At 42.0% G+C, this 18,877-nt stretch overlaps 1 protein-coding gene across 1 annotated transcript in view; it reads left to right on the forward strand.

Annotated features, from left to right (window-relative positions):
- The first annotated feature begins 619 nt into the window (after positions 1 to 619).
- The window catches only part of HTRA1 (HtrA serine peptidase 1), a 38,117-nt gene continuing 19,859 nt past the window's right edge, over positions 620 to 18,877 (forward strand). Inside the window, exon 1 of the mRNA XM_067299565.1 lies at positions 620 to 1,078. Coding sequence (XP_067155666.1) covers positions 631 to 1,078 — 448 coding nt within the window. The 5' untranslated portion in view covers positions 620 to 630. The remainder of the gene's footprint in view (positions 1,079 to 18,877) is intronic.

An 18,877-nucleotide genomic window follows, 5' to 3' on the forward strand; every position in this document is an offset into this window, starting at 1 on the left:
AAAGCACCTTCCTGATTCCTTCAGGTTACTGTCTGACTGCCCTGGCCTTCGTATCTACTCATCTTTCTCTCGGAAAGAAATGCCCTCAGCGCTAATTTTAGATTGCCTTTCCGGTACATCCTTAAAGGGGGGAAGAATGTAGAACTTTACACCCTCTTTGTTGTCAGAAGCCTCTTATGAGCGTTTTCGGCCGATTAACAGCTGCTTCACCCGGTGCTCTGGAGCAGCATTGCCTTTGGACGGCAACAAGGAGAACCCGCCCGGCTGTGTTCTCACTGCAAGGACGTGCTAAGAAACGTGGTCGCCGTCTTAAGTGCTTCCCCTTTATTTCCCGTCCAGCGCAGAATCCTATTCGTAAACTGAGCGTGAGACACGTGCGGTGCATTAAAAAACAAAAACACCCTAAATAGGTGTTTTTTAAAAAAAAAGAGATAAGGCCGGGCCGGGCCGGGCCGGGCCGGGCTGGGGGTGGGGGCCCTGGCAGCGCTGACCTGCGGCGGGGCCGGCGTGAGCGGCGGCGCTCGGCGCCTCCCCGCCCCGCGCCGCGCCGCCCCCCGCGCCCGCCGCTTAAAGCCGCCGCCCGCCCCGCGCCGCTCCGCGCCTCGCCTCGCCTCGCCTCCCGCCGCCGCGATGCCGCTGTGGGGCTGGAGCCTGCTGCTGGCGGCGCTGCTGCCCGCCGCCGCCGCCGCGCCGCCGCCGGCCTGCCCCGAGCGCTGCGAGCGGGAGCGCTGCCCGCCGCTGCCCGCCGCCTGCCCCGGCGGCGCCGTGCTGGACGCCTGCGGCTGCTGCCGCGTCTGCGGGGCGGAGGAGGGCGAGCCCTGCGGCGGGCCCGGCGACGGCGGCCCCCCCTGCGGCGAGGGGCTCCAGTGCGTCGTGCCCCCCGGCGCCGTGCCCGCCTCGGGCACCGTGCGCAAGCGGGCGGCCGCCGGCCGCTGCCTCTGCGCCAGCAGCGAGCCCGTCTGCGGCAGCGACGCCGTCACCTACGCCAGCCCCTGCCAGCTGCGGGCTGCCAGCCGCCGCGCCGAGAGCCTCCGCCAGCCGCCCGTCATCGCCATCCAGCGCGGCGCCTGCGGGCAGGGTAAGGGCGCGCCGGGGCGGCGGCGGCGGCGGCGGTGCCGAGCGGGGGGCGCGGGGCCCCGCGGGCCGGTGCCGAGCGGGGGGCGCGGGGCCGCCACGGGCGGCGGGGATGCGGCGGCTGAGCCGGCCCTCGCGCGCTTCCTGGGAGCTCGGGCGAATCGAGTCCTGCTTCCCAGGCGCCTACCGAAAACGTAGCGTAAGCAGCGAAGCAGCACTTGAGTCGTGGTCATCGCGCACCTATCAGAATTCTGGGATGAGCAGGAAAGCAGCGATTATGCCGTGATTCTCATGCACTTGTTGAAAATGTGGGATAAGCAGGGAAACGGCACTTAAACCATGGTTCTCATGCACTTGCTGGAAACTTGGGTTAAGCAGAGAAATAGCACTTAAACCCTGATTCTCGCTGTGCTTCCCTACTTACAAGTGTAAGTCTTCTGGCCGTGAGGTGAGTTCCTTTTCCAGCTGCAGTGTGCAGAGCTGGATGGGGAGGAACGAGAGGTACGGCCCTAGTCTGGAGGTGCTCGGTGCTGGGGAGCTGGGGCTTTGCAAGGACTGAGATTTGGCCACTGCACCGTTGTCTGGAATGAGCTAACCCAGGGCGAGGACTTTCATCCTCAGGGCTCTGTTGCTTAAGGTGATGCACGCCTTCTAGGGAGGGATCGCACTGCTGAAATGCAAACAGCTCTGCAGCAGTCCGGCATCCTAGTTTATGGCTGGCATTGTTAGGAGAGCACCAAAGGAAAGGGCTGTCCTTGGCTGAAGTGTGGCATTCAAGTTCAGTGAGAAACTAGAGCAAGAATGCAGTGTTTTTAGTCTGCCAAACGTCAGGGGAAAAGAATCCTATATCCAACTTTAAAACTAAACATCTCCTTCCCTCCCTCTCTCCACTCAGAAAAGTAACCCTTGAGGAGGATGCAAGACTTGGAATTGGGGGAAATTAGTTTTAGAACTTGGAAGGTCTGTACTGTTAAGGGTCTGAGCCCGACCGTGCAACCATTTGGGACCTCTTTATGAGGGCACTTACAGCCAGGCTCTTTATCACAAAGAAATGGCCAGGGAAATAAAATCAGGAATGTAGAAGCTGTTGAAATCTGATTATAGTATGTCCATGCAGCAGAGCAGGCAGTTGGCTGCCTTTGCCCATTTTATCAGATGAACTCTGATTATTACTAATAGCTTTTCTGGAGAGGGGGAAACTTGAAACTGAGCAGCATATTCGTCTGACTTGCAGTATTTTTTTTTGGAGGAGGAGGAGAAGAAGGGAATGGTCATCAAGAAGTAACAGTATAGCTAGTACTAAGGAAGCATAGTAATTTCCCTTTAGCATTATTATTTAGTTGTAGTTATTTTGGTTGAATTGGATGTAACTGAATTCTCAGTGCTACAGGACAGATTACTAATGCCAATTATTTGTAAACCATGTAAAGACAAATTACTGGGTTATGAAGCTGTTGCTCTGCACATGAAATAGTTGTACTGGACAGCCCTCTGGAGTGTCCAGTCTTATGTCTAGTGATGGTTAGTGCAGGACATGACACAGCAATACAAAAGCAGACTGGTAGGCAAAGGTCGTGTGATCTGTTCCCTTCTGTTGTGTTTGCAAGATGCATTCTTGCAACTCCTGATGCAGCTTGGTTTAATTTTTTATGGACTAAGATTATATATTCATTCCTAATCACTCAGTACTGTTAGGGGCCAATATGTAAAAATTAGTGTGAATTAAGGCTTTATTTCTGCACCAGTAGTTGTATTTTAGTAAGTTAATGCTATTTTCTTAAAAATCGATCCTTCTGTTGTAGGTCGTACTGTATTTGCACACTTCTTTCTTTAAAAGCTTCTGTGCTTTTTCCCCAGTATTTATCCCTCATCCGTCCAGCAGAAGAATGTTGTGAATTATAATGACTGTGCTCTGCTCTGGCAGAATCCAGATCTTGAAGTCTTAGAGATCCAATTCGTAACTCTTGTATCACACAATCGGTTTTTTTGTGCCTGTGGTTTTCCCCTCAGTTTAAAGGCTATGTTGTGTTCCAGTGGAACATCGCTGGCATTTAGTGGTGAAGACAAACAATTAAAGCTTTCACACCATAGTTTCCTGATCTACCGTACAATATAATGCTTTGTGATTTTATTCTTAATTTATAAAACCAATATTGTTGTCTCACAGTCTTTTCTGCTGAACGTTCACAGAAAATCCTGGGCTGTCTGAGCTGGTGAGTAATGCATATCTCCTGTAGGTTGTAATGAAAATGCATAGGATGGAATTGGCTCATTTTACAGCTTGGCACTTAGCAGATGTCCTGAACAGTGACTTTTTTTGTTACAGGAAAACTAAGCTCCAGGAGATGCATCACATCACGTGTATGTTCAGACAACCACTTTGCCCCTGTTGCACCTCTGGTTGGAGCTCTGTTTAATATCTGTATCAGTAGGGACAAAAGGAAGATACTAGAAAAGCAGACCAGTAGTAGTATTGTCCCGCATTGTCCCTCGTACAGAGCAAACATTGCTGCAAGCAAAACTTTATTCAAATGTAAAGAACCTAAAATAAAAAGAAACGGAGAGTGGGCTATAAAGCTGCATTCCCTACAGGCAGATTGAACCACTCTATTTAGAAAAGGCATTGCCTAATATGTGACTCCTTGGAGAGTTCTTACTTTTTTATTTTATTTTGGCTTCATTTTCAGCAGTGCTTTTTCTACTTCCTGATGGAATTATCTTTGATAAAATATTTTTGTACATTCACAGTAACATATCTTTATAAATAATTTAGTGAATATATTACAATGGTCCAGGGAAACAAGGGAATGGGGATGTGGAGAAAGTGTTTGGAAAACACTTTAAGTTTCACATCATTTTAGTAGTTGGTCAAGTACGCTATTGTGCCTTTGCTTGTAATACTCTGAAAATATTCAGGCCATTACTGTGCAGAATAACTTCATCAATAGTTTGTCTCCTGGTTCCGTCTTTTGCCTTTGAATAAAATGATCATTTTTGTCTTGTTATCCAAAGCCCCGTATCAGGAGTTTATTCTCCTTTTCATCTAAATTCAGGAGCCAGCATCAGAAAGAAAACAGAATAAAACCAAAGAAACTCCAAGCTCTTCTCTTCTTGGTTATCTCTGCAATTCTTTGCTTTATCTTCTGTTTTTAAGTATTCTTACCAGAAGAATCCAATGGTTGGCCATTTCTAGGATTAATAGCCCTATTTCAAATAATAGGGCTGCCAGGAGACCCTGAAGATGCAAATGTGATGTGGCATCTAGTTTAAAATAATTACTTATTCAGTGGGTGTGTATATCACATAAAGTATAGCCTTTTGTCTGTTGCAGTTTTCATCTATCACAGTTCATTCTGGGGTGCTTCTTTTGTCTTTCCTTTAATGTTTCTCAATGCATCTGTTCAAATACAGCGTGTGCTTATGAGGGGATGAGAGAGAAGTAGGGGATGAGGTTGCTCTGGGTCTGTGTGTATACGAGGGTAATGTTTTCCTATGCAAAATAGGAATATGAGTCTTAAAGCTTAAAATTTCACAAGCCTTCCCAACCTTGCTCCAGCCTTGGGCCTAAACACTGGTAAGATGATGGGTCCTGGCGAGGTGCAAATGTGTCACACTGAGGTGCTGAGGGGTCCGCCACAATTTAGTGATGTGGTCTGGGGATGCAGGATCGTTCTGCAGCCTGCTCTGCAAGCCAGGCGCTCAGAGAAAATACATGGGGACTCCTGAAACAGAAGGGGTGAGAGCTAAACTGGCCATGTCTGGAGAAACTCCAGGAACAGGCAGGAAGTAAGTATGTTTGACTGATGTTTGCTGAACGCATGGGATGGGAGCAGGGTGGAAGGCGCCCTGTATAGACTCACCTGTGTTAAAACAGGGTGAGTTAGGTGATGAGCAGGGTTATGCGCTGTGTGAGGCATACATGCTGACTGCTTGACCCTTTTCATTAGTGCCTGTGCTCATGCCTGGTGTGGTGCCCTCTTTCCATCCCTCTTTTCCACCCTCCCTCCTTTTGGTGTTGCCCCAGGCTGCGTTACCTATCCTTCCTGTGCGTTAGCTGTCCTTCCTGTGCGGCTGCAGTGGGCAGCAGCACGCGGGCGTTGGTTTCAGACGGGTGCCCTGGGCAGATGTTCTCCTGCCTCTGGCAGATGATGTGACCCTGCTTTTCATATCAAAAATGAGCCCTCATAACATTGGCAAGCTGTGTGCCGTTTGTGTGCCAGTCTGGGCAGGACTCCTGAGCTGAAGCTTTAACAAAAGCAATCTTCGTGTTTCTTAAGGCATGCGAGTGATGTTGGTAGAGAGTGTTTAGGCCTGTCAAAGCATGTGCAGGGAGAGGCTCAGCGCTTGCTGGGCAACATGGGATGGCTTAACATATGTGACACAAAAAGATGACACAAAAAAGACACAGAAAGGTTAAGGTCCTCTGAATGGAAACTGTAACCACGTAGATGGTGTCCTGCTCTCTAGAATGAGATCAGTGCAATGAAACCTCCAGTGTTTTGTGTTTCATACCTACCTAATGGGTGCTTTAAGGGTGTCTAATGTTCAGCAGGTCAGGAGTATGTTTTCTTTTTCTTTTGCAAATGTGTTCTCTGTGCTTTGAACTCCACCTGTTGGCATCTTGAACAGCTGGTATATCAGAGGGAAGAAGGCTCAGGACCAGCTACATAGAACTTAAATAGCAATCTTCCCTTCCTGACTTCTCCCAGCAGGCATTTTGGGACAGTGTGCCATTCTTTCCATGTTGTGCTCTGGAGAACTATACTACAAAATACAAATTAACTGAGATTTATCTTTTAATCTTTAAACAGAGTAAGAGGAAGAAAGTTCCTTGTGAATGCTCTCGGTTCTTTCCTCTGGCCCTTTTTGGGCTGGATTTTTAGGTCTTCATATCTGTATTAGTCTTCTATGTCTTCTATGGTGTCCCAGTATCCTCAGCAGTCCTCAGCATGCTATCATCTTGTCACACATGGTTCATGCTTTTCTGTCACAGGAGAGTTTGTACCATGGCATCATATTTGGAGTTTGTTAGATGTGCATGCTGTTCTGTTTTAGATTAAACAGGTCGGTTACTTCTTGCATGGGGGGCAGGAGGAGGTGAGTTTAGGAGAAACTCTCAGTTCCAGAACAGTTTGTATCATCAACAGATCCAGGTTTTATTATTTCTTTTCCTCATATTATCATTTCATACTTCCAGAGGTGAAAAAAAAAAATCCATCACTGAAACTCATTTTCTTGCAAAATGGCTGATGTAGTATTTTGAAATGCACCAGACATAAAGTGACTCTCCATAATTAATCTGGCAAAAGAAAATGACCTCAGCGGTCAATAAACCATTTGTCATTATTTCTGAGTCTTTTGTAAACAACGTAAAAATGAAAACCATGCATCAAATGATGGGAAAGAACAGTAGATGCAACTGTTTAAATTTCTTTGCTTATAGTACTGATAGGGCTAAATGGTTTGGCAATGGTAAGCGTTGCAGAAATGAATAATCAGGACAGGAAGAGAAACTCAACTGAGAAATCTGGGAAGGTCAGGAACTAAGCCAAATATTTATCAAGAGGAAAGTTGATATTGTTTTTGTGAACCAAGCTTTCAGCTGTTTCCCTAAAGATAATAATAGATATTTCATGGTTAGTGTACTGAAGAAATGTTAAGAGAAATTCACAGGTTACTTGCCACGTGTTGAGTCTATAAAAATGACCTGTGTGGGACTGGGTGTTGAAAACATTCGATGCATAAATTAATGCTCCAGTGCCATGGGGTTAATTTTTTTTAGCCTACTTCATCTCCCCCAGTTACTGTGTTTGGGTGGTCTGAGAGTCATTTTCTTCTGACTTTCATCAGTCTTTCTTGCAGCAGAGGGAGAATGGGAGGGAGGGAAGAGGCAGCTGAACACAGTAGAAATAAATAGTAAAATATTTCCAGAAGAGAACCAATTCCCAAGTGTGGGATTAAAAAGCTTTTCCAAAGCCAAGTATTCAGCTCTAAGGAGAGACAACTGTAAGAAGTGGTTTGTCTAAAGAAGTTCACCTTTTCCCTGCTCCACATCTAGATTTCCTTCTTGGGGAGTTGGCAGTAATTCTGTAGTCTCTAGACATCAAACAGTAAAATCAGTAAATAAAGATTTGAAACAAGAAAAGATTCAACCCTTTCATCTTCTGGGCTTTGAAATTTAAAGGTATGCGTGGACTGAACAGGAATACATAAAAGCCATGAGTAAGCAGTAGGAGTCATAGTAAGTTGAGTTTGGATGTGATGGAAGCAGTATATCCTTAGCAGTTAAAGGAAAGTATCTGCTGTCCAAGAAATTTGAGAAGCTGGAAAATATTTTTCAAATGTGAATTTACGTGCACTTGGAGTGAAAGAAAGCAATGCTAGAAATAAAACTGGAGTAGTGTGGAACTGAACTTTTATTGTAAATAAAATCATTGCTCCCGTAAATTGCTGGGGCTTCTAGAATCCCTGACTGGACTTGGTGGTATTGTAAGTTCTGCCATATTTGTGATTGGGCCCAGGTGGATATATAATATTATTTCAGATACTGTGTTCAGGATGTAGGAAAAAAGACTTTATTTTGGTACGTGGATACAGGTCATAGTGCTTCCTGGACTGATTTGTATGCCTCAAGGAGAAGAATATAACTGAGAAAGAAATCTGAACTCCCCTATATTGAAGTGCTGTAAAAATGCATTAATTTATTCTAGCTGAAGATTTGGGCCTTGTATCTGTAGTAGCAGGAGACATAATGTTTTAAATATGCAATACAGGACACAGGTCATTAATCGTGTTATTTTAAAGTTTAGTGAATTGAGAAGATCTTGTCTACCATGTTTTAGTAACTGCAGATGAATTAGGCGGCCCAACAAGGTAGGTCTTGAATTTCTGGGTGAATATCACGCCCCCTGGTGCGCTGATAAGGAGCATAGGGCTGGAGGCCAGCTGGGTCGTGCAGTTCACCGAGTGCTCGGCCAGGAGTTCTGCTTCTGGGGGGCAGAGGTACGTTTGTGCGTGTGTGTACGCCCACAGGTGTGCACACACCCGCCAGAAAAAATGTATGTATGTAATGCTCACAGACAGAAATAGAACCATTAGCCTGTGCATTTATTATGCTCCAATTCTGCAAGCAGTCGCGGGGACTATAAGTGGCCCTGTTAGTATGAGCAGCAGCGTGTTAATGGAAGCAGTGCTAAAGATAGGCTAGTTTGTTTGCAGGATTGAGGTTGTACTGAATATCACAGCAGAGTTATGCTATACCCTGTTTAAAATTTTCTGTGTTACTAGTTACAAACCCTTTTCTTGTCCGTCATTTTTTCCTATCGAATTCCATTACAGTTTCTCATTCTGTCTTGTATTTCCCTCCTATTTTAAAATTTTGGAGTCTTTTCTAGTGAGGTGGGAGAGAGGGATATGCAACAAATAGTTCTGATATCTGGTTTTGCAGGCTTGTTGCTAGAAATATTGATGATATGGAGGTAAGGTGGTTAGAATTAAGAACCGCTTTGCATTTCCAATAGTAATTAGATTTTCACATATTTTACTGACAAATAACTGAAGAACAAAATAATGCATGTTAAATCTATTAAATTTAGCAGCAGGTCGAGGGAGGTGATCCTCCCCCTCTACTCAGCCCTGGTGAGGCCACATCTGCAGTACTGTGTCCAGTTCTGGGCTCCCCAGTACAAGAGGGATGTGGCACTACTGGAGCAAGTCCAGCGAAGGGCTACAAAGATGATTAGGGGACTGGAGCATCTCTCTTATGAGGAAAGGCTGAGAGAGCTGGGCCTGTTTAGCCTGGAGAAGAGAAGGCTGAGAGGAGATCTTATCAACGTGTACAAGTATCTGAAGGGAGGGTGTCAAGAGGATGGGACGAGACTCTTTTCAGTGGTGCCCAGCGACAGGATGTGAGGCAACAGGCACAAACTGAAACACAGGAAGTTTCATCTGAACATGAGGAAAAACTTCTTCACTGTGAGGGTGACAGCGCCCTGGAACAGGTTGCCCAGAGAGGTTGTGGAGTCTCCTTCTCTGGAGCTATTCAAAACCTGCCTGGACGCGATCCTGTGCAGCGTGCTCTAGGTGACCCTGCTTGAGCAGGGGGGTTGGACTAGATGATCTCCTGAGGTCCCTTCCAACCTCAACCATTCTGTGATTCTGTGAAATAACTGTGCCTAGTGGTTTTTTGATGGTCCAAGGTTTGCAATCATTTGCAGTATGTGGCACAACAGAGCATTAAGAGAGCTCACAGTATTTTTAGAGGCTGATGTCGTTACCCTGTTCTACAGATAGCGAATCTAGGGCAGAAGAAGATAAAGAGCTTTAGTCAAGGTCAGCCAGTAAGCCAGTAGCAGAGCTGAGTGCAAACTGAGGTTTTAAGAGTCCCCATTCATTTTCCTCCCCCTTGCCAACATTGCTGCTCCATTTTTCCATTACTTTTCTTTTCCATTACTTTATTTCTTAAACTTGCAGGCTGCAATTTTGGCTGAGAAGTTCTGCAAACAGAATCGATGACCTGTCAATCTGCTTCTGCAGAAAGTAATACTGGAAAAGGAAAGAAGTGGGTTGACTGAGCACTAATACGGAAAAGAAATCCAAATGACTTTCTCCCCGCAATCCCTCTCCCAGAAAATAAACACAGAACCCCAAGAATCTTGTACTTTGACATTTGTGTTAGTGAAGATGTGATTCCTTCCTTTTTGCAAGACAGCATATACACTGTTGGCATGTCTGCACACTACCTGCAGATCTCCTGGTACAGAGATTTTTGCCTATAAAAGTAAAGCTTGGCTAGCTTTTGTTTTCTTTTGTATTCAGAGAGAAAATTGGAAAAGACAAAACCATTTATAAGAAAAATCTTCAGATGATCCATGGAATAAATTGGGATAGATGTGTGGATCAAAATGTAAATTGCAAATGGCTAATGTTGATAGGATTAATACAATAATTAGCAATCTGCAAATGATAAAAATATGTATATCAGAGAGAAAGAGAGTCTTTTCATATAGTGAAATAGAAATCTATCCTTTTTTTAAACTTTAGGAAGAAACTATATGTAACCTGGAATAGGGCACTCTGAAGACGTGCTGTCTCGCCAATGACAATGCCACCTCCTTTCTGTAGCTCTCGAAATGAGATAGCAGAAGTATAGTCTCCATTAATCCAGTTTCATTTCTGAGACATTCATTGATTTCTGATGTGTACATTAAAAAAATCTGAAACTTCTGTAGCATGATTCCTAAGACACATACAGACAATATTGACAGAAACTGTAGGTTTTATTCAATGTACAGATCTTTGTATCTTTTGTGATTAATTATGCTAAACTTACGTATTCTACCATTATGAAGCCCTAGGGAGGAGGAGTATGTGTGTTTTATTATTGTTTTCATTTTATGTGTTTCATCTTCTATCAGTTTGGTCCTTCTGTGCGTTTTCTTTCTCTGTGTCACTGTAAGAAGACTCCAGGCACAGCCAGGTGGTGAAATTAATGCCTTCTCTCTTTCTGGAGGGGATGTATCTTAGGAGGCTTCTTTCATGTTTTCCATTAGAGAAAAGTTTGTTTAAAAAACAAAAGCAAAACTTTCTTGTAGGTTCTTTGGTGTCTACAGGAGGGTTCCTTGAAACTGAAGCTAAGTCTCTCCTAAACAGGGATATCTGCTAAATATTCAATGCAAAAGTTTCTTGCTTATTTAAATGTGACTTTACTGTTTTTATAATGCAAGGAGGGTTGTTCATGATCAGACAGCTCTTGGTTATGCATGGAATATAGGTGTTACGACATCAGTGTTACCTAGCAGACATTTTAGTGGATGTTTTATTCACTCTTCTGAGATGCATGGAACTGGGAAGCAGAAACAGAGTGACAACCTGAATTGAAAGCTTGAGGGTTGTAAACTGAACAGGGGTGGAAAAAGGAGAGGAGAACTTATTCCTGACTCATCTGTTATATTTTCAGAGTTCTGCAAAGAAGAGAATACCATGTCTGCCATAACCTGTTGACTGAAATACTCTTTTAATCTGTCTGCAGGAAATAAGGCAGACTCTTTTCCGTAACTACCTGACTTAAATTTCTTAATGTTTCCAGTTCAGACAGGACTACAGTTAATGATGTTTTCGAGTTCTGCACTCTTCGCCCTTGTCCTAAATTGCTCTTCACTTTTTTTGTCTCCAGTGCTGTGTCTGCATGAGCTTTTGGTATGAGGAAGCTTTGAGCATGCAGCGCCTGCTCTGCACCCTGCTTTCCCTCGTTGTCCTCCGGACATGCTGGTATGTCCGTGCAGCACACTGCAACGCACAGAGGGCTGCTGGCATGACTGCCAGAAGCAGAGCATCTTTGTCAGTGGGCTGCTGAGTGAAGTTAATTTGTCATCTCTGATTAGCCTGGCCTCGGCACTGTATTAATATGGCAGCGTTGCTTCCCATTCCCGAGCGAGCTCAGAGAACAGTGTGTTCTGCACAGGGCTGCGTTCTCCCTGGGCTGGGGCCTGAGCCTTGCTGTTTATACAGAAGTTGGGTTTCCTCCCACCTCACCGCTGGTGTTTACAGAAGGAATCGTAGTTTCCTGTTGTGTCACTCCTCTGTAGCTTCTTTTCCTTTCTGTTTATGCAGAAATGTTTTTTATCCTCATCAATTTGAAAGTCTATTGCTTTTCCTCACACATTTCTATTACCATAATCAGTTTATAAAAGAATTTCTGAAAATTTGTAGAGTTCTTTTATTCGTTTTCTCCATGTGAAGTTCTGCAGACATTATTAAGGCCTGAGACTAATCCTGTGGGGTAAAATACAATTATACCCATTTTAAAGATAAAGCTGAAACACTGGATTTAAATTCCTTTTTTGGAAGTTGCATAGAGACCGAGTAGTACAGCTTAGACTAAGATACACAGATTCTGGATGTTATTCCTTCCACAAAACGTTCTACAAAACTTGACATTTACCTAGTAATTCAGTAGTTGATTTGCAATGGAAAACAACCTGTATCCAATTCATACATTACTTCTGCCTTTTGGAGAAGTGTTAGGAAAAGTTCCTGTTGAAAAAGGAAATGCTAAAATTTTAAGTTTATATATATAAAGTTATATGTGAATTTTCAACAAGAAAGCTGTAGGCACATTGCACAAGGGCATTGACCACTTACTTTCAGTGAGAAGAAAATCCAGCATTACATTGGAAATGGATGTGAAAGAGGCCTATTTCATATTAAGAACCTAGAACACATGCTGGACCAAAGTCCTCTGAAGACACTGTGCTTGAAAATTTAATTTTCTTCAAATACTTTTTTTCTGCCACGTTTTCTTGTCTTATAAATGCACAAGAGCACTGTATGTATCATTCTCTTTATGTAATCTGATCATTAATGCGTTACCAGTATCTTATTTTACTTATTCATACATTTACATTTTCAAATAACTTACCCTCTCAAGCTCTCTTAGAGGCAGGTAAGCATGAATTTCTTCTTGATAGTTGGGGACAGGGAGAATTGGTGCCCGAAGGAACCAAGTCCCAGCAGTTCTTTGCACTAGCTGAAACCTCCTGATTGCCAATGGGTATGCTGTTTCTTTCAGGCTCTTCTGCCTGCAAATCAGCAAAGTCAATTTTTCTTTGTGAAGATGCTAATTAAAACTTGTGCAATTTATTCATCTTCATTTTTCTACTCAAAGGTGCTATTTTATATGAATGGCCAACGCTGGTCTAAACACTGTTCTGTTATCATTAATTTGAGAGCCGTTTATTTCTATGAACTCTGTGTGGGTTCCCTGTCTTGTTGAACAAGGCAGATTTTTTGTTTGTTTAAATGAGTTAAAATTAATGGTTTAAGGCCTTTGCATTAGCAGGGAAAGTAGAAGTTTGAAGCCTGTTCCTTGCAAGGTCTCTGGTCTGTGTGATACTTTCCTTGTTAAAGGTTGCTGAGAAAGAGTTGATCGTCTAAATATTATGAAGATGAAAATGGACTTCATTGTACCTTTTTAAGTTTGTATTCATGCCAAAAAGGATCTTTACTTTAAATCTTTGTTTTAATCTTGTAGTGGTTCTTGCTGCAGGAGATGTTCTAAGTGAAGATGAGATTTGTGCAGTTTATTATTCAGTAGAATAAGATGTTTGAAATCTTCCCAGCATTTAGTGCTGTGAAAATATTTTTGTTGTTGTTAGGGATGTCGTAGTAATGTAGATTTTATTCTTGGAAATCTGTGAAGTTTCTTTAGTTTGTCTTTGGATGATACAGAAAAAAGTACCGGTATAACAGTAGTTTATATATAGCATAGTACTGCTTCTGTGGTTTAGACCTTTCACAGTTCCCTCCCTTGAACTAAAAATTGTTCCTAAGCAAATTGTCTACAATATGTAGAATGTTGTGTCTTATTTTCTTAGTATTTTCATTGCGTAATATCCTTTTTTGGTGTATTACACAGTTTATCCTTGAATAGGAAATGGAATATTTAGGCTTGCAGTTTTACGTAATTTAGAAAAAAAAAAAGTGGCAGAAGATTCCCAGACATCATTTTTTCCTCGCCTCTTTCCAGTGGAGCTTGCTGATACCACTGTTTTCAATGTGAGCTAAGCACATTTGCTCTAGTTTTTGTTTCCACAGTAGCATCAGAGGTTTAATGTTTATCTATATGACATGAATGGAAGTTTGCACAAACACCGAACGGTGGAGAGTGGAAGTTCTCCAAGTAAAACTTTACAGTCCTGTGGTTTATATTAGTAGTCCACTGATTCTGCCAGCCCAGAAGTTTTGTGAGTGCTTAAACCCTGCTGGCTCCAGCCCTGCAGGGAGTTTGGCAACCTCAGAGGAACCTAAGCTTTTCTTTCAGACCATAGTTTGTATGGGTGGTACTGGGGATACCTTAAAGGGAATGAAAGTCTCTTGCTGTTTTTAAAGAAATTGAAGTGACCATTTCCAGACAGAATCCAAGCTCTTTGATTTAGAAGGGACTTGAGGATATCTGGTGTGGCCACGTTAAGGGGGAGTGGGAGGGAGAGCCTTGCTGGTGGTTGCCTGCTGGTTAGATGCTCACCTGTGATGTGCAAGTGTCAAATTAGAGTCCCTGTCGCGTCTTTTAGAGAGTGGTGGCTCCTGAGCCAGCCACTCTGACAAGCAGCAGGAGCTTGAATCGAACAGTCTCCCATCTCCTGTTACTACCCAAGCTGGAGAGTACCCTTGGTTATTCCTGAAAGCACTAACATGTGGTTGTTTGTGTCTCACTGTGTTCCTAGAGACATTATCTGGGTGTGCCTTCTTTTTTCTGCACATAACATAAAAGTACACATTGAATGGAACATTAGTGTTGGTTTTACTTTCATAGAGTGGAAAGGAGATGTTGAAGGGTTGAGGGTGCTGTAGCACAGACTAGCTGCAGAGCTTACGTGAAGAGCTGTTCTCATGAAACATGGGCCTATACTGAGGACCTTCACAGACAGCAGATACACTTCTCACAACTGAAGGGGGGAATTTACTTTCATGAGATTTCTATCTCCAAAGCATCCTTTCAGTTTAGTTCAAAATATTATCAAAAGCAGCATATACAGGATAGGTTCTGTAAGCATTAAAGCATTAATGCCACTTTGAGTCATGACCTAATCAAAACCTAGGTTTAAGTATGCTTTTTGGCTCATCTTTATAAAACCATATTATCACAGTTGTTGTTTACAGTCACTTGCACTTTTTTCATGGTTCAGTATTCTGCCCGTATCTAATTGCCTTGCCTTCTAGCAGTTTGTTTACTGATAATAGCCCTATTAATGTCTTGGCAGTGATTTTTTTTTTTCTTTTCATTCAAGGCCTGACAGCCAGCACACCTTTGAAATCCCTGAAGAATTAGTTGCCTTGGGATTTTTTCATGTTGCAACCTAGTCATGTTTTCTTAATTAGCTTTCGGTAATTGTAATTGAATACACAACAGTCATCTTCATAATGTCATTAATAAAGTTTCTTAACCATGCTCTTGGGCATTTGGGGCATTTTGCAGTAAGTCAATAAAAACATTACAAAACACAAATAATAGTGGCATAGAAAGAGGAACAATCTTAGAAGACCTAAACATCAAAGCCTTAAAGGTATTTAGGAACTAGAGTTTTTTTCAAGCCCACCTCTAAATGTTTTTTTAAAAAAGACAAAAAACAATGAAATACCAAAAAGAAAGAACCAACTAGGAACAAAACTCCAAAATGATGTGGTTTTAAGAAAGCAAAACAAAAAAAAGGCAGAAGACTGTGGAAACTAATTCACGTGGATTCAGCAACACTGATTATACTAAAGAAGCAATTTTTAACTGAGAAATTTACATTTTTAGGCAAATTTAAATGTGGAATTAAAGAAAGAAATATTCTCCTGCTTGTGGGATCCTTGTATGTCAGGATGCGCATTGTGGTTTGAGATATGTGTAAAGATACACAGGGAGTGGGAATTGAATAGTCAAAACTATATCATTAGGGGCCTGATAGTTTTTGTTTCTGTCATTCAAAAGTGGTGAGAATAATTACATAAGATATTTGCATGCTGTGTCATCCTTTAGACTGATAATGTCTTTAGTCAAAACTTCAGACTTTTTTTTTTTTTTTTTTTAATAGTCATGGCATGGTCCATTAAACTAGTACAATGTCTTCAGCTCTTTTAATCTGAAAATGTGGAGAACATTGCCTGCTACTCTTTCCACTCTCATAACTTTCTTTTCTCCTAAAACTCTAAACTGTCAGTAGAGCTGGAAAATACCTGTTTTAGAAGGGGAGAATATCTCCTGCTGAAGTTCTGAATTTCACTGCTGTCTTCTACAGCAGCTAATGATGGCTGGAATCTACCATACAATTGTTGAGTAATGGACACCTGTTCTTACCAGTTTTGTGTTACTGGAGTTTGTATTGCCATTTAGACTTCCACATAGTAGCCTGTGCCTACTGGTGATTCAAATCATAAAATAAAATTCCGCTTGGTGGTTGTTGCTTATAGGAAAGGTGAATACACCACTCAACTCCTGCATACATTGCTACTTAATCCCAAAGAGTAATTTGCGATGGTGAGCATTAAGTGTGCACAAAATAGGCAAATGCTGTACATGTATGTGTGTCCATTTTGGTCTGTTTTCTGTCCCTGGTACTCCTTCTGAGTGATTGCAGAAAGTGTTCTTCTCTTCTCTAACATTACTAATTCTTTTGCTCTTGCCTTTAAATTTCATGTTTTAATATGATGGTAAAGTTGTTATGGATTTTTTTTCTTGTTAGTATTCACCGATAAATTCATTTGAGTAGTACTTTGACTTCTGTTTACTTGCTTAAAAAAGGTATGTTTTCCATTTAAGTGGGCAGTTGTTCAAGAGTGTTGCAAAACTGTGTTACACAATGCAAGAATTCCTAATACATAAACAATAAACAGGCGTGGTAAGCTGTTGTCAGCTATTTAGGTCAGTATGCCATGAATCAGTATTTATTATCTAACATTTTCAGAGTATGAAATTCTGACATTTTAACTGTGTACCTCAGTTTGACTGCACAAGGATGCAGTTTATATATACACAAAGCAACAGTGTCACTTCTGAAATCTTGGCATTCATAGCTTGATATTCAAAGTGAAGGCAGCTTTCTGAGATGGAGTATTAGTATTCTCACCATGTACAGCTTCAGCAACCTTTCTCTTCTTTAACAAGCAAATGCAAAAAAGATCGGAAGGCAAAAAAAAAGCTATGTGTTTCTTGTGCAGTTTCCCTCATCGTCCTTGGGAGCTTTCTTTTTCAAGGCCAGGATGTGACCTTTAAATGCCTATGGAATAGTAACTAATATGAAGTCATTTTATAAGCAGTGATCAAAAAGCATATTGATGGATACAGCCATGCCCTGTGGCTTTTTATCCCAACATAATCTTCATCTAATCTGGTAATCTGTCAAGGCTCCTATTTAATATGAATGAATACTTCCAAATCGCAGCTCTTGTTCTCCAACCAGTTTTCCCAAACACCCCCATTATAGTTGTCAACAGAACTTTATGTATAATGATGATGTGGTTCAGTTGCACTGGATATTTCTAATAAAGACAACATAAGTCCTTTGGACAGGATGCTTGTTAAAGAGCAAGCTCTTTAGCCTTTCTGGCATAGAAGTCCAAGGATAATGGTTTAAGTCAGACAAAGCACAGAATACTTTTCAGGAAAATCATAGGTGAGAACACGAGTTCTTTAGTCAACATTCCCATTTCATAAATTAGGTTAACATGTCCAAACTTTGATCTGAAACTGCATAGTGGTTCCTGTAGTTATTGCTGTTGCTGCTGTTCATGACTGCATTTAAAAATACTTGAGATGCTACATGGGGGAGAAATGGGAAAAAATCAGGTTCAAAAAAGTGATCAGATAGTGTTTGGGTTGATCACCCAGCTCATAAGGGGAATATATGCTAGTTGGTAAGTCATCTAAAACCCATTGTCTATCCCTGAATTAAACCAGTATCTAGTCAGTTTAAGAGCTGCAATGATTTGTGTCCAAGCTTCCTTCTGAATCTCCTGCAATGAGTTTTTCCCTCCAGTAGATACTTGGAAATTCGCAAACTTTTCCACTCTGGTTTTCAGATAATGAAGCTTGTCCAGTAATAGATAGTGGGATGGCTTCATAGAACAGTCCTGTATCTCCTCCTAGGATTCTAAAACTAAATTATTCTGTTATACCATTACAAGTACTTGCAGCACATCCAAAAGCTGTGTACTGTTTTGATTGCTTGGACAGTTGAGATGATTACAGCATGAAGGGATTTGGACTAGGTGCTTGTCTATCTGCCTTTCAACAGAGAACACTTCTAATTCCTATGTTTCAGTTCATTGCAGCAGAAAATGTCTCATGTTCTTAGCAAATCCAAAAAGTGAGGGTTTGTGTGACTGTTATGGCAATCAAGAAGGTGGCTTTCACAACTTCTTACATCGCTAGCATTATATCAAAATCTTTCGTAAGTTTGAATCACATATAGAACAATTTTTCAGACTTCTGCATTTGTGGACATAGCGATTTTCTGTAGAAGTGTTTATTTTTACAGATTGTATAAAAAATGTTCTAAAAGCCAAATAGTAAGGATAGATGAGAGAAGGACATCACGTAATAGTAATCTAAAAGTCAATTACAGATTTTGTTTATGCCTTTATAACATTGAGATCCATGTATCAGATAAAATAGGAACACTAATGAATACAAACAATGTTTCTTGTCTCTACGGAAATACAAAGTAATCCGCTGGGGTTCCAATTTAAAAGAAGTTTAGTTACTGAGAAAACTGAGAAAGGGAAGTTGAGTCAGGATTGAGATTTTTTTCAGAGTATTTTAGGCATCTAATGGTGTAAACGGACTTTCCATTGGCCACAACAGGAATTTGGTGTCCAGCTGCTTTTTAAAATCCTACTGACCTCTTTTGAATACTCATTGACCATGAGCCTGTGTACTGCAATACTTCGTAGGAATGCTAAGCCTTATGGTTCCGTTGCTTCCATGAGTGTATCTATTTTATAGCTTTAGGGGTGGTTCAGTAACTCCAATCAGGCCAAAATAAATGACATCTGCTCCTGCTGTGGAGCCTGCAACCGACCCACAGCCAGCTGCAGTGGAAAAGATGCCTTGAGTATAGTTGTGTAGTGTGTAAGTAACACTCATCCACCTTTAGGTCCTGAGCAGAGCCAGGTGGTTAAAGTCGTGACAGGGACACCACAGGCAGGACTGTGGGAAGCTGTCAGAGGACTGAGGTGGTTCAAACCTCATAACTGAGTTAAACTTTGACGGCAGCTACTTATAGGCTTAAACTGGGTTTAGGGCCTTATTGTCCTAGGCTCT

The sequence above is a fragment of the Apteryx mantelli genome, chromosome 7, assembly GCF_036417845.1.
Source record: "Apteryx mantelli isolate bAptMan1 chromosome 7, bAptMan1.hap1, whole genome shotgun sequence".
NCBI lineage: Eukaryota > Metazoa > Chordata > Aves > Apterygiformes > Apterygidae > Apteryx > Apteryx mantelli.